Source organism: Centruroides vittatus, unplaced genomic scaffold, assembly GCF_030686945.1.
Source record: "Centruroides vittatus isolate TY-2023 unplaced genomic scaffold, ASM3068694v2 scaffold_324, whole genome shotgun sequence".
Classification (NCBI taxonomy): Eukaryota; Metazoa; Arthropoda; class Arachnida; order Scorpiones; family Buthidae; genus Centruroides; species Centruroides vittatus.
Window position 1 is genome coordinate 1,090,354 of NW_027122701.1, and position 25,209 is coordinate 1,115,562.

At 32.3% G+C, this 25,209-nt stretch overlaps 2 protein-coding genes across 2 annotated transcripts in view; one reads left to right on the plus strand and one right to left on the minus strand.

The window, feature by feature from the left end:
- Positions 1–34: 34 nt before the first annotated feature.
- On the minus strand, positions 35–22,099 carry LOC136988155 (uncharacterized). Its single transcript, XM_067285974.1, has 5 exons — positions 22,006–22,099; positions 20,613–20,728; positions 15,088–15,275; positions 11,363–11,519; positions 35–328 (listed from the first exon to the last, which is right to left on the minus strand). The coding sequence occupies exons 3-5, from the start codon at positions 15,259–15,261 to the stop codon at positions 39–41; spliced, it is 621 nt and encodes a 206-aa protein (XP_067142075.1). The 5' UTR covers positions 15,262–15,275; positions 20,613–20,728; positions 22,006–22,099; the 3' UTR covers positions 35–38.
- Positions 17,859–25,209, plus strand: part of LOC136988156 (uncharacterized) — a 32,840-nt gene continuing 25,489 nt past the window's right edge. The window contains exon 1 of the mRNA XM_067285975.1: positions 17,859–18,101. The gene's annotated coding sequence lies outside the window, so the exon portion shown is untranslated. The remainder of the gene's footprint in view (positions 18,102–25,209) is intronic.

Below are 25,209 nucleotides of genomic sequence, written 5' to 3' on the forward strand. Positions count from 1 at the left end.
ATCTTTCTTTGATCAATTAATGCATCTTAAATACATTATTAAAATAAATTCCAAAAAACACTTACATAAAATGAGATGATATCCTTTGTATCTAAATATAATTCACTTAAACAGTTGTAATTGTCAGTTGGTAACTGAATGTTTTTAGTGTTTTCACCATAATATATTGTACTTTCATCTGAATAATCACTCTTCATTGAACATAATCCATTTTCTGAATATTCTTCGTAATTAACTTGAAGGTAATTCTTGTATTTCTGAACATCATCATTCTCATAACTGTAAGTAGAATTCATTCTTCTCTCTCTCTCCAATTGCTGTCTTATTTCTGTATTTAAAAAAAAAAAAACCATAATTAGATTAAAGTGTCAACATACAATGATTAAAATATTAAACACATTCCAATTAGATATGTAAACTAAATAATAATCATCAAATACAATTATATTAAGAACTATATTTAACTAATATTTCATATAGAGTAATTTCAAATTCTCATTTTTTATATCAACAAAAGGAAGGTGAGATTATTTAGGTGATTGATATAAAGGCCTATGAATATTCTATGACTAAGTAAAATTAAAAAATATGCTTACACAAAGTTAGTAATTATATGCATAAATATAGATTGCATTGCTTTTTAAGGTTATCAAACTTAATCTTTATTTTAAAAAACGTTTCTGGCTTGCTTTGAGTCATTCTCAGTTTTTAAAATAGATTGTTTGGTAACATTTAAAAGCAGTATGGTTGATATTTGATCAACTGTCCTGCCAAATGTTGTGAAGCATAAAGACACGCATGTTCAAATTTAGTAATTTTGGACTAAATAACAAAATGAACTTATGTAAGAAGTCAATGGAATTTTGAAAGAGGATTATTGAACCGAGAGGTCAATTGAGAATCGATGGAAAAACTAGATACTTATTGTACTTTTCGAGAAGTTCAAATAATAACAATGATTTTTTTCCACGTAATTGTTATTAAATGAATTAATAATTTACATGATATAAATCCCGAGTGAGACTCGAGCACACCTGTTAGAATTTTTATATATCAGACCAGAGAACTTGAATCTTGACTCTGACGCTCGTAGAGCGGACAAAATTTGGGAAAATGGACGTTTTAACGAGGGAGAAGCGTCGCATTATAATCGTTAAAATTCCACGATAACAGGAGAAAAACATCATTGTCTAAAATACGAGAGAAAGTTTCAAAGTTCGATCAACATCCCTCGGATGGAGGAGAGGCGCGGTGTCAGGTGAATACCGAAGAACGACCTTTCTCGCGACCCGATCTGGTCCGGTTTCACTTGGAGACAAGAAAGTAGTCAATCGGAAGACGAAATTCGGGAATAAAATCCTTAACCCTCCGAATTTCAAGGACAAAGACGGATTTTCCTCTCCCAACTTTACGAGGTGACTGCTCGTTTTGTCACTGTCTACGCTTTGCCGCCTTCAACGTCATTCATCCTCCGACTGACTATTTTACCCCAGGACTTTGCAACGATAACATCTTTGGACTCTAGATCTCGAGGAGTAAACGTTATAAGCCTTCAGTTTTCCCAATAAACGTGTTCGATTTGCAAAGGTGCTTCGCTTCAGTATAATCTGTCACTCCCATAGGCTCACTTCACCTCTCGTTCCATCCTGACATCGATCCAACTTCGCCCTCTTTTCATCCTCAGTAACTTCACAAAAACAATATTTAACGAAAAAATTTCAAGAAATGGAAAAACTTGAAAAAATATTTATTTAATATGCATAAAAAAAGTTTAAAAAGCAGCTGGATTACCTAAGTTTCCTGTCTTACATCTGTTAAATCTCCTGTTCATTATGTAATAGAGGGGTTTCAAGGTCGCATGTCACGTGATAAAACGCATGTTGGCTCCACCCTTTCGCCATGTTTTATGGTCTAGCTTCCGCTTGCTTAGCTTGCTCGTAGTTTGTTATTTGACAGGTTGGCAGCTCTTGTTTTCTATTTAAACTTAATAGAACTGCAGTATTTTTTATATCATGGACAGAGTTAAAAAAGATGCTTTTCTGGCCAGCTATTCCGCAGTCTGACGGGACGAAATGATGTTTTATATGAAAAGAAAGTTTCGTTATGTCAGGGTGACAATCAAGCATCTTAGTTGTAGATCAAGAGTCGTGGCCAAAGTAGAATTTGGTGACATCATAAACTATTTGGTTTTGATGACAAATTACTACACGCTTTCACAAATGAAAGCTTACAAATCTTTAGAGACCCATAACTATCTTACAAGTAGGGATTGCAATTGCTGGATCCCTCATCCAGCAATCCAGCTGGATCCAGCACATCCTTCGGCCTGCTGGATCCAGCGCTGCGGATCCGCAAATACTCAATTAACTTTCTAAATAATGCCGCAAAAGTCTACGTTGTCGCGTTGCCGCTTTGCTACGTGCGCTATCGCTCGGCGGCGAAAGTGTCGTTGCCGTTCAGTGCGACACGTGCTACACCCCATCTCTACACCGCACCGCCGCCCTTTTGCATCTGCTGATCTAATTGCCAGTTGTCTTTGCGCTAAATAAAATAAGTAACTCCTCTCCTAGTCCTGGTGCATAATTCTAATTTACGGTTGGTTGTGACGTCAATGAATCACGTGACGGAACGATTTATGATTATTTGATGACCCTGAAACCAACTAGCATAGAGGCAGAAAGGGCCTTCTCCGCAGCGGGATATATATGCAGAAGTAGGTTGGCAGACAACACCATCAATACCATTTGTTTCTTGAAATCCTACTTCCAGAAAAGTCAAAAAAATAACAGAAGTGACTGATTTAATTTTATTTAATCCTTTAAAATACTTTATTCAAGACAAGACTAATATTTTAAAACTTCTACTCTAATTCTATTAAGTAAGAGTTTTTAACTTTTATTCTATAAGTGGTTAGTGTGCTAGACTAGGCAATTTTATTGTGAAAATTAGTGAGAAACTGAGACTACCTAGTTAGTTAAATAGTTAATTAAATGAATAATTATCAGTATCTTAGATACAGTGGTACTTTACCTCGGTATACGTCTGCTTTAGAATACGTCCTGTTTGGACGAAACAAATTTTGTTCGGTATACGACTTAATTCAATTATACGCACCATCTATGAACAAGTAGCACTATCGGTGTACTAGACCAGACTAGACGTTCGCGGTGCCACGGTCTGCAACTTTGTTAAATTTCTTCTGATTTTAATTTGTAAATAAAACTTTATTAGTTTTATTAATCATGAATTGCAGAAAGGCAAATGAAAAGCAACAGAAAACTAAAAAAATGACTAGAATCACAATGGAACTGAAAAAGAGATCGCTGAGAAATATGAAGGTGGCATGCGTGTTCGAGATTTAACTGTTGCATACTGTATTCCGAGAACGACAATATCGACAATCGTGAAAAATAAAGACATTATTAAATCTGCTAACGTTGAGAAATGGGTTAAATCAGTGGCGTAGCTAGCACGGGTGACACCCGGTGCGGATATCGTGGTGTCACCCTTTTTAACTCTCTTATAAAACACTGTTGAATTGTAATATCTTCGCACTCGAGCAACTTGAGCGCTATATTGAATATGCGATGTCGTGACGTATGAGTTTAGATTTATAGAATAAATCATAGTAAGATTTTCAGCTGGTGCGAGCTCTCGTGGCGTCTCCTCATAGTGAAGAAACTGTCATGGGAAGCTAACCGTTGACCTTTTGTTTTTTGTTTTTTTTTTAGGTACAGGTCTACCGGGTCTCACCCGGGCGGGCCGCCCCCCCCCCCCCCCCGACCGACTACGCCCCTGGGTTAAATCAATTTCTAAACAGAGATCGGAGACATTAGATCATGTTGAGAAATTGCTTCTGCTTTCGATGACTGAAAAACAATGTGCTGGCGACAGCGTATCAGAAGCAATTATTTGCGATTATTACTGTAATAATTTTAAAAATCTATAATAAAATTTATTCTTTTTTTAATGCGTTTAAACAGTGTTTCAATTATTTTAGAGCCTCATTAATATACCATATCAAGAGGAGTGTTTTTTTACATGAGAACGGATTAATCATTTTTACATTACTTCTTATGGGAAAGGTTGGTTTGATATACGCCCTATTCGGTATAAGTCCAAACATCAGGAACGGATTAAAGTCGTATAGGTTCCACCTACTGAGGTTCCACTGTATATGATGATATGAATGTGATTCTTGATTGTGATAATAATAACTAACTACTAGACTACTACTAATTACTTACTCACTACTTTACTAACACAAATAATTAAATTAGTTATAAATAACTACAGACTTACATGTAGAGCCTATATAAGAAAACTTGTAAGACTGATAGCCACTTAGCCACTGATTATCCGTCCTTACATTATTATAATATATTAATATAAATTAATTAGAATTACCTTTGCTATTATTTAACTTAAAGATTATATTATAATTATAATCTAACTAAACATTTAAAGTTAATTATCTCTATCTCAAGTGTTAAACCGAACCAAAGTTAAGTTTACTACCTAAATGTGTAAGAAGTTTTACTGATTTATAGTGACCAGTCTAAATAATAAAAGTTTCTTAAGTATTTTTTAAAAAATGTTTTATTTTTTAAAAAAAAAAGCATAAATTGCTGGATAAATAGATAGATAACACTTTATTGCACCAAAAATACATCTGCGCTGGATCCAGCTGGAATGATGTTGGTTCAGCAAAAATCCAGCTGGATTGAAAACACTGCTGGATTGCAATCCCTACTTACGAGTGACTGGATTTCTCCTGAATACAACCCAACTACCTTTGCTATTATATGCTATTATACCAACTGCATATCAGAAGCGTTCTTTCATAACGCTTCTGATATGCAGTTGGGTTGTCATACCTCTCATACCTTATCTATAATGATGGCATCCAGTCTGGTAATGAATCATCATACAATTGAGGAAGGTTTTCCTTTGGCGTAAAAAAAATATTTCACATTAACATCTTTCCGGTTAATTCTCGAGAGCCATACAGATTGCCTTGGCATACGTAGTGCAAAATTTAAAAAATAATAATAATAAAGAACTTACTGCAATATTTTGATTTCTTAAGTTAACAATCAAGTTAACTTAATGTTCATACGTAAATTTAGTTCTTAACATATGGAGTAGGCCTAACTATTATTTTAATTTTTGCATGAGTAATTTAGAGTAAATATTTAAAACGTGTTTTGTCATAAAAAATGAAATACGAGTTAACTACTACTATTTAGTGATTTATATTAAATAAAAGCTATATTTTCGTTCAAAACACGTTTTATTCCATTAAAATTGGACGAACAAAATTAAGGATTCAATCAAATATTAATTTGTCCATTCTTCAGATTTGTTAGTATTATTCAACCAGCCAATCAGAATAGGTTTAGCAAGTAAAAAGTACAGGAAGAAAGGTTGTTTGTTCTTCATCCATAGTGTTAGTTGTTACATCAGTGATACAAGGACGAATGTAAGTTTGCACGTTGTTATTCGGGCTTTTCCTGATATCAGTTCTTGTCACGTAATTCATCTTATCTATCTCTCTTTGTTCCTTACACGTCTTAAAACTTCCAAATAAAAGTCTGAAGTTCATTTCTGTCCTCTGGATCGACTCGTGAGAGCTTTCCTCAGTTTTCTTTCTCTTTCCCTACCCATTGCGACCTTTTCTCTCCTATCAAGGTTTTGTCTTTACGTCATATCCATACAGCATCTCGTAACCCGTAATTAAAATTATGAGGAAGTTTTCATTTTCATCCGCTCACTGTAACGAATGTTGAGAAAAGAATATTCGAGGTCTACACACTTAAGTTTAGGGGTTTGAAAGTCACGTGATTTGATAATAAGAGTGTCATTTGTAATGGAAAATCGTACATTTACGAATTCACAGATACTGAAAGGTTGTTTCATAAATAATTATAATTGGAAAGATTCGCTTACGATATTCATTGATACTTTAGGAGAATGACACTATATAGAAGGAGGGTATATCGAGGTTCGACTGTATCTTTATCGTACAAAGATATTAAAATAAGAGTTTATATTCACGGAGCTATGAAAATGCATAGCCTAATAAATGAAAACGTAAAATTTGTCTCTCGAAATACTGTTATATTGGGTTGAGTCATGAATAAGTTCCGTTAGCAATTAGGTGTAAATGACTGTCAAATACTTGTCAGATGTTGTGTTGCTCCAACTGAGTTTTATTAGTGGCTATTAGCAAATAGTCTGTAAATGTAAATTTTAACACTTAAGTGTCAATAATGTAATAAATTGTTTTTGAATTCATTTAAAATGGAATATTTGAAAGAAGTGCATGTACGCCATATCATGTTATGGGAGTTTAAACTCGGTAATAATGCTACAGAAACAGTAAAAAAGATTTGCAATGTCTACGGCAGTGGTGTAATTTCAAACAGAACAGTTCGAAAGTGGTTTACAAAATTTCGTTCTGGTGATTTGTCCTTAAAAGATGATGAAAGAACAAACCGCTCCTCAGACGTTAATGATGACGTTTTAAAGGTCCTGATTGAGCGATCCACGGCAAATGATGAGGGAGTTAGCAGAGAAGCTGCACACATCCCAATCAACCATCAATCGCCACCTCCAAAAACTAGGAAAAGTGAGCAAGCTGGAAGTTTGAGTTCCGCATAACCTCAGTGAACGGAATAAGGCTGACAGAAGGTCGATAGCTGCTACCTTGCTTTCTTGGCAAAGAGAGGAATCTTTTTTGTCTAAAATTGTTACGGGAGATGAAAAGTGGATCACATACGAAAATGTCATTTGAAAAAGACAATGGGTTGACAAAGATGATCAGGACGTCAACCGGGCCCTAAGCACAGTGTGCATGGCAGAAAAATTTTGTTGTGTATGGTCGAGGAATTATCCATTTTGAGTTGTTGCCATGAAATGAAACTGTTACTGCAAATGTATACGTACTGTACAACAGTTAGAGCAACTTTGGCTAAAACTTCAAGAAAAGCGTCCTGCACTTGTTAACAGAAAAAAGATCACCTTATTGCATGACAATGCAAGGCCACACAGCAGAGATTACACAGGAAAAAATGTTGGAGTTTGGCTGGTCATCCACCATATTCACCGGACCTGGCACCAACAGATTTCCTTCTTTTCCGGGCACTGCAGATTGCTTTACAAGGGCAATGCTTCCAAAATGATGACCAAGTTCAGGAGTTCGTCCAGGAGTTTTTGGATTCGAAACCATCAGAATTTTATGCAAGGAGAATTGACAAGTTGCCCGAAAAATGGCAAGAAGTCATTAATAATGACGGTGAATATGTATTAGATTAAAGTCTACTGTTGTATATTTTATTGGCAAATAAATTTCAGTTTAGAAAACGGAACTTATTTATGACTGAATATTTTTGAAAATATTGGAGACAAATTTGTTGGTTGTGTATTAGAATTATTTTAAATCACTGACATAAGTTCCGGTTAGGGGTAGAAAAAGGAATTCCTAAAATTAGTGATTAATAAAGTTCTATAGATTCTATGGACAGTTTTTTGAGATGGAGGTCTTCGTCCGAAGATTTCTAAGTGAAGAGAAAGGTGAGGGGGAGAGGAATAGGGGAATGATCTTCAGGATGCAGAATTGACTGGGCTTCCGCCAGAGTCTTCAAAGCATTATCTCAAAAGTATAGAGAGGGAGAATCCCAAGATTTAGTGGGACAATGCCAAAACAGCATGATTGAGAAAGGCTTTCATGGAGTAAGAAAATGATTTGGACTTCTGACTCTCAGGTGAGCCTCCGAAATTGGCTTTCATCTCCAAGATAGGCTGGAAGTTCTCTTGCTGTTGCTTTGGCAGGTGAAAGAAATCCAATGTTCATGGGCATCTTTTGATCGTTTTAATATCTATCGATGGGTAAGTGCACATTTTGACAGATTGTGCATTCTCTTAATTCGATTCTTCCTTTTACAGACTTTGCAGAGGAGTTCGAAAAGGAAATAGCCGTGCATTTTGGGAGACTGAAGAGAGATCCTCTGGAGCAATACCTTCTTAGGGCGGATGGCGGTCGTTAGATTTTCGAAAATGAGGATCATTCTATCGATTTGTGACGACTATCGACTGGACATTAATACCCGGATATGACTATAACTCCCAAACGTGACTTTAAATCTCGGACTTGACTTGAACGCTCGGGTGTGGCTTTAACGCTCGGGGTGTGGCCCGGACGTGATTGAAGGATGATTCGTTAATTGATATCCAAATATAATATAGAAATCATTTCCGATATCTGTTGTTTAATGTTGTTTAAAGATGAATGACAGATGATTCCGTGCCGTGATTTCACATCAGTCAACGAATCGATTTTAATATTGCTTAAAATAAAATTTGTAAATTCATGAGTATTCGAACTTCGTATAAACTATATTTATAGATGAATATATACTGAAAAGTTTCTGTATTATTTGCATTCTGTATAATGTTTAATTTAAATTAAAGTAGCTGGAACGAAATTATTAGTCATCATTACGGGATATGCAATTTTGAACAATTTTGTTTAGTATTTTTCATTTAATAGCAACCAGATGAATGGATAGATCAAATTCGGGTTAATTTTGTTGTGAAGAGATTTTAAGAAGCGCTTATTTGCGATATAAAACTTTCAATTAAAAAAAAGACAGACTGTATAATCCTGTCCAATCACCAGTTTTCAGTTCCTGGAGATTGGATAAGGCAGAATGGAAGACGTCTTAGTTTTTTCTGTATTTTATATGATATTATATAATGATATATGATATTCCTTTGTTCTTGAATCAACTAGCATTACATCCAATTACACGACAATTCGCCATAGTGACATTTGCGACTAATAAACAACACAATAGCTCCAGCAAAATCACGCGTAAACACAAATAAAACGTAAACAAACCATAAAGATGGCGCCGGAAAATTTACGCATGCTTATGACGTCACTCATGATGTCGACTTGAACCTCTCTATAGATGAAAAAGAAAAATTGAAAGAATGGGAACATTATATTGCAAGTCTTTTTCACGACTTTAGGGATAGTCTGCTCCCAGAGGGACACCTACCAAGGTCCATCTTTGAGGTCCTACATCCATCAATCAGGTGTGAAGAAGTACAGTATGCCACTAAACCAGAAAAAAAGAGGTAACTGGGTCAAACGAAATACCTTCTGAAATTTACAAGCTTACAAAGACTGAGGAAACTAAGGAAATTGAGTTTTTTAACATATATTCCACCGGTGACATCCCTGGAGACGGGGATTGTGATGACTTCTGATTCCAACAAAGAAATCTAATGCTAAAAGATGTAATGATTATAGAACGATAAATTTGATGAACCATCTGCTTAACATCTTTCAGGATTATTCATTCTGTGATATATCAGAAATATGAAGAATATTTGAATGGTTATTCGGATTTCGGAACTGAGTTGATACAAAGGAAGCGTTATACAGCGGTACAGAAATGTCAATGGATGCATGTTTTATAGATTTCCAACAAACGTTTGATCGGTTTTGTTTGAAATTTAGAAGAGCTAAGGCGAGATGGGAAGGATATTCGTATTATTGTTTCGAAAACAGGCATTAAAATAAGAGTTAATGGCCTAATTTCACAAAAAATTAAAATCCAAAGAGTGAGTCAAGGTTGTATTCTGTCACTCCCATTTGATGTACAGTACAGTACATTCAGAAAAAAATGTTATTTTCCCATTAGAGCTTTTCTAAAGGGGATCGTGGTGAATGAAAATGTACTAAGTAATCTGCGATATGTGAATGATGCTTTTGGCTACGAACTATGAAGATCTGCAGATATTAAAGAACATGTTTAATACCTGCACAGAACAGGTTTAGATATTATTGATACTGATAAGACTATTAGCAAACACAGAACATTGATGTGGATATCAGAATAAATAAATAATCAGATCAAACAAGTTAAAAATATTAAATATCTAGGACGTCAACTAAATGATAATTGGAATCGTAAAAATAAAATTAGAACAAGAATTGAATAGAATCGATCTGTCTTCATAAAAAAGAACAACGGGACTTGTAAAGACATGGGAACACATAATGGCGTAGCAAACAAGCTCAGTGATATTTTCAATTCTATTCTACGGGATAGAATCTTTGACGCTGAATAGCGGTAATATATATATATATATATATATATATAATTAAAATCATTCCAGATGTGATGCTACAAAAAAAGTCATGAAAATGTCATGGATGGAAATGATTTGCAATCAGGAAGTAACCGAACGATTAAATAAAAGAAATGAAATCTTAGACATCTTAAATAAGAGGAAACTGGGGTATTTTGGATACATTATGAGGAATGATAAGCATCTATTAATGCACATTATTATTCGGGAAAAGATTTTGCAAGTGAAGAACATCGTGGCTGATAGATACCAACATTTTATTCAGAAATGCTTCGAATGGTACGCAAATCCCATTGATGGTAGCTATGTTCTGTAAGGACATGGCACAAGAAGAATAAATAAATAACATAATAAATATTTGCAAGAAATATAGTTAATATAATTTTATCTAATGTAATGATAACAATATACGGTTGATGTAGTTAATAAACACAAACTTATTTTATCAGACGGCTGGATAACCGAGGAGATAACGCGTCAGCCTACTGCTCTAGGAATCCAGGTGAATAATCCTAGAAATTTTTCATGGGCAGTTTTTTTTATTTTTAACTCTATCCTGTGAGCACTGAGAGGGAATTTTTAATCATACCCAGTGTGGGTTCGACCACGCACACAATGGAGATGGCTGGATAGTGAGAGACTAAGTTCTATTTAATTCGGGACAAAAAGTTCCTAGAGAGTTATCGTCCGAATCCAATCCAGGTTCCCCAGATCAGGTTGGCTGACGAATTAACTGCCTCGACATCTGGTCCTCTCACAGGAAAGTCTGTTTCTATCGGTAAGCATGATTAGTTCACCCAGGCCCGGAAGAATTAATGATGAGTATGATTTAAAAAAGCCTTCTCGCTGCTTACAGGGTGAAAAGAGTAAAAAACAAAAAGCATCAGCCTACTACTCTGAGGATCCCAGTTCAAATACTGATAGGATCTCTTCGAATTTTCACGAGTGGTGTGCCCGAGTGTGTGGGATTCTGTTCCTTATCATCTGGCTGGCCTATTACGGCTCACAAAATAATTAAAGGGAGTGTCATAATGGCTCCAGGACGAAGAATGACTTGCAAAAGTAAGTTTATGGTTGACACTACATATATATATATCGAATAAACATAATAGCATCATAAAATATACGTAAAACATTTTGCTCAGCTTCAATTTAATTTGTCTTTTAAAGTCTTACGAACTGTACGAATTTTATTTACCTTTAATATCTTTAATTTGATATTTTCTGTAATTTTTCTGATGTTCAATTTTTTCGAGATTTTTTTGTTTCCTGAGTGCCGCCCTAAATCGTTGTTTCGCTTTCGAAGTTGCTTTTGGATCTTCGGGATTCCACAACCTCTTTAATTGAGACCATTCCTGTAAATATTTATTTCTATTATAAGCATATTCATGCAAAAGTTTAAAGTCACTTTTGTATGACCATGAGATATTAATAAATGAGATAAAATATGACCAGAGATATTCACAAAACGCAAAATAATCAATTTTTGCGTTTTATGATCATAAAAAAATAATCGAAAAAATTGATTGTTTTTTATGATGATAAATCTTTAGTTACTAAATTCGCGTACGTGAATTTTGTAGTATTGGTTTTATTCGTATACGGCAACGCTACACCTCTCGGGAGGACTTTCTATGAGAAACTGGACCCTAGCTAAGTGTTACTAACGTGAAGAAAACCCGGAAAGCTCCACGTGGCCCACGGAGGACCCCGCTACCAACTACCAGTTTTCAGTGGTTTTATCCATTCGGCCGATGGTGGGTGAATTATGTAGGAATAATTTATAACACGGATTAATTTCGAATAAGTCTCTACTCCTAAACAATTATTTCAGTGTTTATAGGCCTATTACAAAATTTCAAAATAATTCCAATTAAAGTATGTTGCATAATTATTAAAACATTAAAAATTTAAGAGGAAAATGAATTAAAATGAAATATGATTTAAGACGAATATTAATAAAATGCACAGAAATAAGAATTTTCAAATTTCGGCAAATTAAAAATGCAAATTTCGCCTGTTGCTAAAGTATACTATTAATAAACTTATTTGATGGCCGGTTATCAAGTTAACTGTTCAGGGATTTGTCCAGATCGGTTTAGAAATCTGAGAGCGGTTGATTGATACAGTAGGGGAAACGGGGGAAATCCTGGATTCCGGAAAAAGTCATGATTTTTATTAGTCACGTGGTAATGGCTTATGGTGTTGTAGCAACCCCATTCATATCAAAATAATCAGTTTTGTTACGTTACAAGTAAACATAACGCGTGTCACATGACTTCAATTAGATTAGATTAGGTAACTTCAAATCTAAGGTAGTTTGAGTAACATTTTCCGAAAAACGGCAGGGAACGTGTTCCCTGCCGTTTTTCGGAATGTCCTCTGAATCTTCCTTCAGCAGCATCCATATTCTCAAAATACGGGATACGCCATTGGCTTGCGCGTTTTCGTCCACGTGCATGAAACATAGTAAAAATTGCTGAAAACTCATTGTTTTTGAAAGATTTTACTCTTTGAGTAAGTGTGTATCACAAGTATAATCCAATCATTTATAGGAATATCTAAAAACTTCACATGATAATGTGCCTTGTGCTAGTAATTTATCATATATCGAAATGTAGATAGGATAACGTCTATCTTTCCAAAGCTGGTTAGAATCAAACACGGCGATTTGGGGCAACCGCAGACAGCTTTATGGTGTCCGAAATTGTTTCGTGGTTAATTGTATGCTATATTCACTCGGTTTTTCTCATAAAACTCTACAATTTTAGATTGCCATGGTCAGGAGCAGATCCTGATAATGACAACGAAAAGTTGTAATGATTTAATATTTAACCTCTTGGCGCGGACTTTTTTTAGAACCTTATATTAAAAGCAATAAAAAATATTTAAAACTGAAAAAAAACGAAAGAAATGTGTTAATTTTGAAGAAAAAGCTTCGAAGTACAATTTCCTTTTTCTCGCCTTAGCGCGAAACTTGACACTGATGAGTCATTGTTTACACAGCTGGATGACCTTGAGAACAGCTGGTGTCGTGTTTCGCGGGACATTCTCATGAAACTCTCGGGAGGAGAAGGGTAAAAAGTAGGGTGAATACTAGATGGCGGTATATTTCGAAACTTTTTTTTTAAATTACGATTTTAATTGAAATTTCCGACCCCCCGACCTAATTAAACGTAATTATAAAAAAATCTATTAATTAAAAAAATTAAAAAACTATTGGATATTGTTTTGACATCAGAAAATAGCTTTAAATAACTTTACCGAAGAAAAATCGGCACGCTAGAACTTTAGAAAGATGAATGAAGTTCCATAAAAAAATCCCATAAAAAAACAATTAAGCGTTAATCGCGCGTCATTAAAGGTTAATTAAAATCGCAATAAAATTTTTTCGCGCGGGTAAAAATTTTTCAAAAAATTTTAAGACAGAAAACATTTGAAAAATCAAAAAAAAATTTTTTTTCGGGGCCCAAAGTACCGTTTGTTTTGTAACGCTTCGTAACATTAAGATGTTCATTTCCTTTTTTTAAAATAATAAATTGACAAATCTATTGTATTTCAATTTCTAATGAATATAAGTTAATAAATTATATTTCATTTCTTTATTTCCTTTGTCTGCCAAATTTTGGCCACTTTCTAGCTGTCCGACGTTGCCCAGACACTGTCCGCTATTATCCCGCGCCACGGGAATACCGGACACTACAAGTTGCCAAGTTTTTTCCCCAAAACAAAAAATAATTAGACTTTTTAATGTCCTATACCATATAGTAGCCAATAGATTGGAATATCAATTGATATTATAGAAAAATTAGACCTTTTTATAAGTGTCCAGGTAAAGACTAAAATATATTGTGTCCGGATACCCCAGTTTCCATCCTATATCGATCTCGTCCCTTGTCATCCGGCTGCTCCCATTGAGAACCTGTACTACGATGGGCGTAAAAGAGAGGATCTTTTAATGTCCACAAGACGGAAAGAATTGAAAGTTAATAACTTTTTATATAAATTATTTTAATTAAATGTGAAAGATTCTTTCAGACGCCATTTACTTTTTCACATCATCGATTAATTAATGCATTCTCTTGAAAACATCCAAATTACAAGCTATAATTCACTTGTATATTTACATTACAGCATTCATACTTCTGTGAATACCTTCGATAATGACAAATAAACAGTTATACTACATTCATTTTATAAAAGTGAACTCGTTCAAAAATGGGAGGTTTAAAGTTAAACGAGACATTACAGCATACACCAACATTTATAGATGGACAGCCTGCTGTCCGAGCTGTAAGATGCCGGCTTACCACACTGGTGGACCCGGAATTGAATCCGGGTGGTCGAAAAACCCAAGGTACTTTTCATGAGACGTTCGTCCCGGATATATCGGGACTTGGCCCTCATCAACCGGCTGTCCCCTTGTGGATTTGGCCGAACCCACGATAGGTATTAAAGGTGTTTTAGCATCCATAGAGCGAAAAGGATTTAAAATGAACACACACACATACAGACACTCGTAAGAATGTCTATCGACTAAATACTTCTACATAATTTTTAGATGAAAAGGCTGATTCCAAAATGGCTGAGAGTTTGGTTACAACTCAAAGTTACCTATTTTTTGAGACGAAACAAAAATAAGGTTTTTGAACAATATTCTTGAAAATTTTAGAACTGTAGTTTCGTCTCATCACAGAACTTTTAAATGAGAACATATTCCACAGTCATCTTCAACAACCACTTCATCACCGCCACTTTTATTACAATATTCCCTTAAAGCCATTCAAAAAATACTCATCAACTTCGGAATGGACTATACTTAATTTTAACAAATTTGAAGATTAAAAAAATTCACCTACTTTACTCACTGTTATTAGTAATCAAATGACAATTGTTTTGTCAAAATTATAATTTCATAAATACCTCATAAACTTCACCATCCGCTCGACTATATCTAGAATTGGATTTATGTATCCATTGCAATCCAAATATTCCCGCATCTTCATCTATCCATCTCATTTTATCGTTAAATCGCTTATTGTCTAAATTCGGGATTATATAATCTTTTAATAATTTCTTCCCATTTTTTTTGGGCATTATGTACGATCTTTCTAGAAAAAAAAGAAAAGAAAATGTGTAAAAATACAAATTAGAAAATAGTTACTAATGTACAGTCAAACCTGTTTTTGTGCGGTCTTTTTCTGTGCGATTTTTATTTGTGTGATTTGTTTTTTGTGCGGTATATGAAAATTTCAATCAAATTGGAACATAATTGACTCCTGTAAAATTTTTAAAAACTCTATTGGTTGTTTTCTATGACATCAGCAGGTTTTTTCATTTTTTATTCAGTAAAATTTTTTTCTCATACGTTTATTTCAGTCCCCTCTTATTTTAATAGCATAAAAACCATAAATATTATGTTATATTTGAACAGATGCAGTAAGTTAGCTCCCCTCCAGCTTTAGACTGCAGGTGTGAAATTTCACGCCTTGTTAAATGAAATAATACTTCCTGCAGCTATATTTATCAAATAAAATCATTATTTAACGATTATTTTTAACTTTTTAATGTTAGATTCGTATTTAAGTGGAAATAATTAATTAATATAAAAAATTAAAATTCTTAGAGGATTTTTTCCCCATTAGGTGTTGCAGAAAAAGGCCCAAGGAGTTAAAAAAGCAATTCCTAGTTATTTCGTACGGTTTCGAGTTATTTTCTACGTGAGACTTTTTTTATGCGGTCCCTATTCACCGCATAAAAAAATATTTTTTTAATTGTGTTGCGAAAACTATTTTTTATAGCCACTCGTGAAGTTTCGCGCGATTTTTTTTATGCATTTTCTTTTATGCGGTCCCTATCCCCCGCACAAAAACAGGTTTGACTGTATTTAATAATTAAAATAATTTCGAAAATTAGATCATTAAAAAATTTATTATAAATTTTAGGAATTAAATTCAAAAGATGTAATTTATGGCATAGGAAAACAACGAAAATGTCAATATAGCTAGACAACATCGGCGTCGATATATATACTGTATAAACGTAAGGGGCAATAACTTAAAAACTGTATACACCTGTTTACTGTGTACGCTTGATGTGCAATGATTGTAGCACAATCATTACAATCCAATGTGGATAGCACAATCGTTCCAATTGTAATTAAAAATTGGGTGGATCTTGGGAGGCTGATCCTTATTTAGGTGTTTACACACGCAAGGAAAACTTGGAAAAACTCCACGTGGCCAGCCCGTTTGCGAGGTGCGAACCCGTGACCAACTTACCAGTGTTTACCAGTGTTCAGTGGCATTAGCCACTCGTCCACTTAGTGGCGGGCAAACCCGTGATAGGCGAAGAACTACTTTATTCATTTTTATTTGATGAATATTGTTGAGTGAGAAGTTATTTTTAATTCCCTGAATATACAGATGTCAGTTGCGTTATCTTTATGATGCACGTTCTCGAATTGTTTTCTTTTGTGTATGACGACTCGAAATTTTTCCTCTCAAATGTTTTGAAATAGAGTAACGTAGAATATATTGGTTATTGCAAGCTGAATTATTATATAAAATTTAATAAAGAATACATTGGTAGTCTTTTTTTCATCCAATAAGAACGTTAAACGCAGTGCTACTGCTGTTTACATATTTCGAATGTTACATTTGAAATTTAATTAAACGGAAAATGATCATTGCGAATTCAAACTTTCTCGGAAAGATGCGGATATAGTGTCGAAGTACAATTAATTTGTACAACAGGAAAATGTTCCGAGTATAAAAATGTGTGCCTACATAATTAAAAAAGCATTCTTCACCAACAGCGGGAGATTACGTTACAAAAACATGGAGCGATTAGTAAAATCGCGATTGCTAAAAACAGATTTAATAGACAATAACGGGTTAGGGCAGAGTCGACTACCCTTTTTGAGAGAAGAGAGATTTTTTATCTTCATAGAACAGAACATATCCAGAACAGACTACCCACGAAAAATTCCTGGGTTGCTCGCCTGGCCCGTTAATGACATCTATTTTTAAGGAAAGAAAAATATATTAAAGAAAATATGTTTGGTATAAAATGTCATTCAGGGAAAATAAAACGAATTTTTTAAATAAAATAAGTTTAATAGGGTCTTGTTTTGCGCGAGACTGATATATTTAGGTTTGTGTTTTCGCGAATGGCGAATGACTAGATTAATCCTTAGATGAACGAGGTAATTCTAACGAGTAAGTTGTATACACGTTGATTATTATTTTTACTATGAAATTTATTGTGGAGAAAAATTAATGATATAAAAATTATAAGCCGGTCATACGGTGCATCTAGATTTAAATAATCAATATTGCAATATATTGTTTAGAAATAAGAAGTAAATGTAACATAATTAAATCAATTAGGTTATGAATTAAATAATTGACAATTATTGAAGTTTTTGCAAATATGTTTGTCTGCAGTTTTAGAAATAAGAATAAATATTCAATGTTTAGTTAATATTCCAAATGCAGATAATTAATTCGCATTTGCTAAGTGTAACAAGCGAAATCGGACGATGAAAAATTAGCTTTCTATAATAAATAAATATCGCACTTATAATAACAACATAAACTTGTACTGATAAAATAATTTGTGAAAGGCAATAATGTCTTAATGCAAAATTAAAAAGACGATAAACGATCCAAAACTGTTGTTTTTCCAGAGTGTAGCCTTGAAATCCCGAATTTCCGTTGCAATTCATTCAGATCGACAGTATCGAAGTTCGAAGTTTCTGTACAAGAATTTCATAACGTCTCTCTTCGTAGATGCTGCTTCTAATAAATTCATCATCATTCTAGTGCTTTGTTAACTCTGAAACTTTAAAGGCAGATTATTCTCTGGCAAACCTTGCAGTTACAGACTACGAAACCTCTCGTTCCTCGTGTCATTTAAATTGTCATCGGCTAATAGTAAGGTCTTTTTTATTTTACGCAAATTAATTATTTATAGACTACATATAATGGAAGTGGTTATCTGATAAATGAAAATTAATTAAGAATATGATCTTATGAAGGACTTAGAAGTCGTAAGAGTATGTTATTGAATAGATGAAACAGAATACATGCACATTCAAAATGCTTTTCCTTTAAAATAAGATTTTTCATACTAATAATTACGCCTTCTCTGTGATAAATCACGGGGCTTTAAGGCACTTTTCAGATTATATTCGTAGTATTATTTTTGTCGCTTGCCAAGCTCTTAAGAGGGTTTTCGCGATTTTATTTATTAATTATCTTTACTTTTGTTTCACACGCGTTTTTTAGACCTAGCGCTATTGCGCACCACATAATGGTGTAAATGCTTTCGTGGGCTTTTTTATGCCCTGGCAATTGAAAAAAAGGCTGTGATTCGCTTTACGGCAGTGGTCTGGAACCGTAGCGAGTTATGTCTGTATTGCATGAACTTAACAAATAAACACGAAGAATTGATTTGTAGTATCGTAATTTAGACTTGTATTTTAATTATTTTTGTAATTTTTAAAAGTTGCCATAGTTAATTGTAATAAATACGGAACTATATATTGACAACTAATTAATAAACTTAAATTAACCATTAAATAATTAAATAAATAATATCTAATTAATTAAATTATGATTTTATATGTTTTTTTTAAATCAAACTATCATTACCATTATAAAAATATTAAAAGTCGGCGTCATGGAATGAAAAATCTTTTGCAAGTTATTAATTGGAATTATATATATTATAAATTAAATAGTACGATATTTTGTTAATTTTAAAGGCGTCTTAAAATGTGTAATTTTTCTGACCTGTTAACAATTGGAGTGATGGTATAAGGCAACGCAACACATGGGCAATTCGCCCGGAAGGCCTTTCTATGGGAAACTGGCCCTTATTTAGATGTTAGACATAGACACGTGAAAAAAAAACCAGAAAACCACGTGCCAGCCTTTGCCAGTCGTAAACCCACGACCATCAATAATTTTAATATAGGGCCTAGTTTAAAAACTGCATTTTTAATAATCACAAAAAATGCCGAAATTCGTTCATAATTTTTGTCGATGATCAATTATAATTTATTTAATAAGCTAATAATTTTGATGATTAATTGTCTTAAATGGCTGTTAACTCAATATCAAATAAAATAGACTATTAATAAGATATTTTTATCGACGAACTCAAATTTCTTATCCAAACAAATAATACCCAAGTACAATTATTTAAAAAACAGTTTCAGAAGATCAATAGATACATTTGATCCTATTAAAATACACAAATTATATATCAGTGAATGATTTATGAAAATTATATTTGATATAACAAATTTTTTATGTAACGTTTATATATATAAACGTGAAAGTCTACGGCAATTATTAGTTAGGTCTAGCCATTCCTCATAAATCTTCCTGTAAAGTCATGCATTGATACATGTACAGTACAGTACCTTGAGCGTGTTCATTACCAATAAGGCATGTATCCAAACAAACATATCCTAAACATTTAACATCAAAAATATAATTGAAAAAATAAATAAATAAACGTATTACAATAGTCCGTTTGAATATGTTCTCACGAAAATTCTTCTAAATGACTGGAAATTAGCATTTATTTTTCTTGTTTTAAGATTAAAGAGCATATTTGCCAATAAAATATTATAATTCTATGTTCTAGTTCTAGCATTATATTATTTCATTATTTAAGTTTAAAAGCCCAAAAACACAAAACTTTTTTATCTGTTAAGCAAATCCTTACTGTCTATCATATAACATGTCTCTTTAAATTTTTTTATTATCAGTAGATGTTAAAATATTCTATTAAATATTCAATATTTATTGAATAAAATAATAATAATAAAATCATGTCAATACAGGTATAGTTTAAACACTATATTAAGGCCTATATATATATATATGAAAATTTAATATTGATCTACAAGTGATTTACTGTAAAGTATCAGTAAAAATGCCAAGGTCGGATAGGGCTTTTAATGACACTTTTATTTATTATATTCACCGCCAATTACCATTTCAAAACTATAGTATATTACAGACTCAAAAATAAACTATACTAATAGGCCCTAAGCTATAATATTAATATATAACAGGCCTGTATAAAATAATGATGTAAAAAATGTGAGGCCCTAAGGTGCAGTTTGTATAACTTACTCCACGTTAAAATCCGGCCCCATATAAACGAGATATTCGTCAAACAATCGATTTGTTTGGCAATTACATCTGTACTTCTTTTTAATACAGTATATTGTAAACTGTAAAGATCAAATTATAATAATACCCGTTTTATAAAGTGACTAATGACCATATTATTTCACTTGTTATATATTATAAACATCCAAGAGACCTTGGTGAAATTATTAGCCCAATTAATCTATTATTAATCCTATTTAAAATCTATTAAATATTATTAATTATTTTTAATTTATATTTCAAGAGTAAACTCACCTCGACGCTCGTAAACTGAGTTCACGTCTAACTCAACTTTAAATGTTTTTTTTTTGTTTCTCGACTTGTGACGTCAGCGTTTTCTAATTGGTTCATATCTGATTTATTGTTTATATCTAGAAAGATATTGAATTACTTATTGTAGATACAAATTCGGATGATTTTACACTTAATTCATTTACAAAATACCGTTTTAATTTATATTTTTAAAAGAATTAAATGTATATTTAATTGTTCATTTCTCATAAAATATTTTCTATTTTTTTTTGCTTTTTTTATTTTGATTTTCGATTCTATACATTTTTTATGAGAACTTTTCATGAAAAAATCAAAACTTCTGTAGAGTATTTTCTCCATTTTTTTTATTTTAAAATTTTAAAAATCATTTTTAAATATAGATTTATACATTTAATATTAATATATTTTAAGTTGTTACATTTATTAAATATTTAAAACTACATGTACATAAACACGTAAATTAGTTTACGTAGGCTTAAATTTTTATTAACCTGAATAGTTCTATATAGTTTTATTTTTTTAAAAAGTATTAATCTCCTAGTTATAAATATTATCTAACTAATTAGGATTTTTTCGAGTTTGAAGAAACTTAAATTGATTTATTTAAAGGGATGCGGTAACGCAACACGTGGGCGATTTGCCAAGGGGGAGTGCCTCCGGAAGGACTTTCTATGGGTAACTGGCCCCTATTTGAGTGTTTAGACACGTGAATACAACCTGGAAAACTGCACGTTGTTGAGGTGCGAACCCGTGACCTCAACAACCGGTGTTTGGTGATTTTATACGTTGGGCCTACAAATTATTCATTTATCAATTCAGATTAACACTTTCTAAAAAATCATAAATTCAATGCTTCTAACGCAAATATATATATAGGAATTCCGATAACATATTATTTGAAAAATGTAAATGATCTATTTAGATAATAAACGCAATGCTAATTATCAAACTGATAAGGGATTTCATAGGTTAGATGTAGTTATTCTAATAATGATGATAAAAGGTTGATTAAACTTATTTTTTAAAAATTCAATTGAAGTTTTATTAATTTCATTATTTATTTATCTTATATACCGGTCAAGTTAAAGTATTTAGAGGGTTATTGAAACCCGAGAGATTGTTTCACCCCAAGAGAACTTGACCTTATATTTATAAAATACGAAATGTATTTATAAAAAATTTGATGATCGAATCAATTACTGACTAAAATAATTCATAAATTCTACTTAGATTATAAAAAGGGATTACAAAGATAGATTACAAAGGGAGCTTTAAAATCAACCATAAAACAATACAATGAAAAATAAGTAAAAAATAGGTTTAAAATGATTAAACTTAGGATTATTTTTAAAAAAATATTTATATATTGACTTACAAATTGGTTATATCGCATTAGAAGACGTATAAAATGGTTCTTTTTTGAAATGTTATTCTATTTTTGAGGGTTAATAACAGGAGAAATCCAGGACATACAGTCACTCGATCAACTAATTAATTCAGATAGGAAAAATGCCTAAATGAATTAATTATGACTTAAAATAAAAATTAATTGAATTAATAGATAGAAAGGAAGCTTTTGAATGTTTTTATAAAATATTTTGAAATTTGAATATTTTTTCATTGGATATTTATAATATTTGTTTGTTTAAGTGTTTAAAAAGCTGCATTTTATTTAATGGTGAGTTAAACTTTGACAAAAGATTATTTTTATGCTCAGCTTTTACTTCTAAACATAAAATAAGCTAATGTCATTCTTTAAAAATATGAAAATTTTAATATATAATTGTAATTTATTCATTTCGATTACATCACTGTTTGTAATTTTTAACAGTTGTACAATTAAATCTTTTCCAATTAAAACTATTATAAAGTCGAAATATTGAGCAAAAATGAATACAAAATAATCTCCAAAAGCCACTCCCAATAACGGCCATTTTTTATGTTTCCGTCAGAGGTTTGACTGTAATAAAAAAATGTAATAAATGATTATAAAATAAGGTATACTGTACTATGACTTTTTAATATTTAATTTACATTTAGATTTATATTAAAAGTGAAGCATTTTCAAGAATTATAATAATTTACAAATTAGGCCTATATATTTTAAAAAGATTTAAAAAATTAATTACTTATGATTATTCAGTAATAAATATTTGTATACAACTACAAATTTTTAGTTGTATAAAATTTGATTTTAGAAATTCGTTTTATCAATACAGACAAATTCTTTAACTCAATATTCTTCTGCCAATAACTTCTTTCAGGAAATTCTGAGAAATTAATTATCTGAGAAGTGATAAGATTAAAGCTATGTGAGTTCGGCAAGATAAACGCACAAAAAATTATACTGAAGAAAAGATCAAGTAATTTAAACTCAGTATTTGTCTTTAGATTTGTACTTTAAACTTGGGAATCTCAATTTTTTTTTTTTTTTTTTTTTAACTTTAAAAAGAATATTTATATTTTATTACTTATATTTGTGAGCAGAGCTGCTCTTCTGTTTAAAAACAGAAAATTGTTTTAAATGTTTTAAAGAACAATTTATTAAAAGTCTTAAAATTTCACCCATGAATGACGAAAGCGCGCAAAATACTTGCCACTATTTTAATTCGTCACTCATATTATTTATTTATTAAGTTACGGCAACGCAACACTTGGGCGATCTGCCTAGGGGAATGCCTTCCGGGAGGTCTTTTTAAGGGTAACTGATCCCTATTTAGGCGTTACAAACGTGGAGAAAACTGTGGGTTCACGTGGCCAGCCCATCTTGGCTAGGCGCGAACACACCACCGAACTCTCTGTGTTCGAGGAACGGAGCCGCTTGGCCCATTCGTCACAGAAATTTTATTCCGAAGCTTTTTATTTTCGTCTCCTTTTTTCCACATAGCCGTCAACATTCGAAATGGGAGCGGATGGGATCCTACATATCCCAGAAAGCCCGTGAAAAGAAATTCTAGGGTTTTTCGATCGCTCGGATTCGATTCCAGATCCCCCATAGCACTAGGGCACTGTCTTAATCGCCTCGGTCATCCGGCCATTTATCTCAAAGCTAATACAGGTAATTTTTAGATTCCTTTATATTGTATATAGTTCTTATGTATACCACTCGTTTAATTTTAACTCTTTTCACCCTACATTTACTATGAGGATTTTTCCCGTGTCTATCGCGGCTCCGGCCATCCTATATAACTCTTAATCTACATTAGTTTTATTAAAACATGAAGTATTCCAAAATGACACAAGAAATAATTTATTTAGAACACAGTAAGTATAGCCTACATATATATAGGTGCTAGCACTTAATAACAATGCATATATTTTATTTGTTATTGTAAATATTAGCACAACGATCATAATTATAATAGACTCACATACGCTAGTATTGTTCAAGCAGACCAAGAAAAATACATCAGTTATATTGTGTACTGTACATATTTATGATAAAAATCTGTTTATAAGAACTTATTCCGTTTATGGTAAGTGTACGATTATAGTACTGTACCGTACATACTGTAATGAGAAAGTAGGCCTATATTAAGATAAGGAAAGAAAGGGTTTAAAAACCATTTTAAAATTAAAATGAGTTTTCTTAACTATCATAAATCAAATTTCTAATTCTTATTTATAATTCTAATGATAATTTAAGCATATTAAACCGCTATTGATTTTATCCTATCCTTTCCTATCCGTCCAACTAGTGGCGGATTAACCATTAAGCTGGGTAGGCTAGGTACTGTACCTGGATGGGAAGGGGACCCAAGAGCAAACGGGGGGAAATAATAATACAAGTTTAATTGATATGTTATTTCAACGAAAACTTAATGTCGCTTTACTTCAATTTAACAAAGGCTTTATTAAAGCTCAGTCTAGTGGCCCGGGTAGTTTATCCTCTGCTACATACAACAGCTGTTAAAACTTTCTCCACATTTACTTCTAGAAAGTATTATCCATATCTATATTCCAGTTATGCATCTAATTACTCAAACATTTATCTAAATAATTTGAACACACGATATAATTTAAGGTGTAAACGATTAGAAAGAAAAGCATTCCAGGCCCATGTTGTGAAGACTCACAGAACCAGTTTTGAAAAAGAGTGAAGAAAAGAGCATCTAACGTTTTAAAATAGTCCCATTCAATTAATTCAGTCAACTTATATGATTTTATATTGCAATACTAATCAGGTTGCAATTGAGTTATAATTGTTAACAAGAAAAATATTCGAGCAATGATATACAGTATTAATTTTCTAAACAGTTAACTTACTTTAATCATATTTTACTGTCCATATAAAGTAATGAATTAATAATTTATCAAAAACTATTGAATTATTTTTAAAATTAAAAATCTTATTATTCTTTCCGCGAAAGTCTAGTTCATTAATTAAAATTATGATCAAAGGATTTATTTTCATAGCTTTTAATACTCTAAATCATTGCGAAGAGCATATATTTTCAACATTACACATAAGTTAGAAGTGCCAAAACGCCTAAAATGAGGACAAAGTTTTAAGTCTCGATTGATAAATAATTCTTTACGAGGCAAATTATTTAATTTTCTTACTTTATCGTCTCTTCTC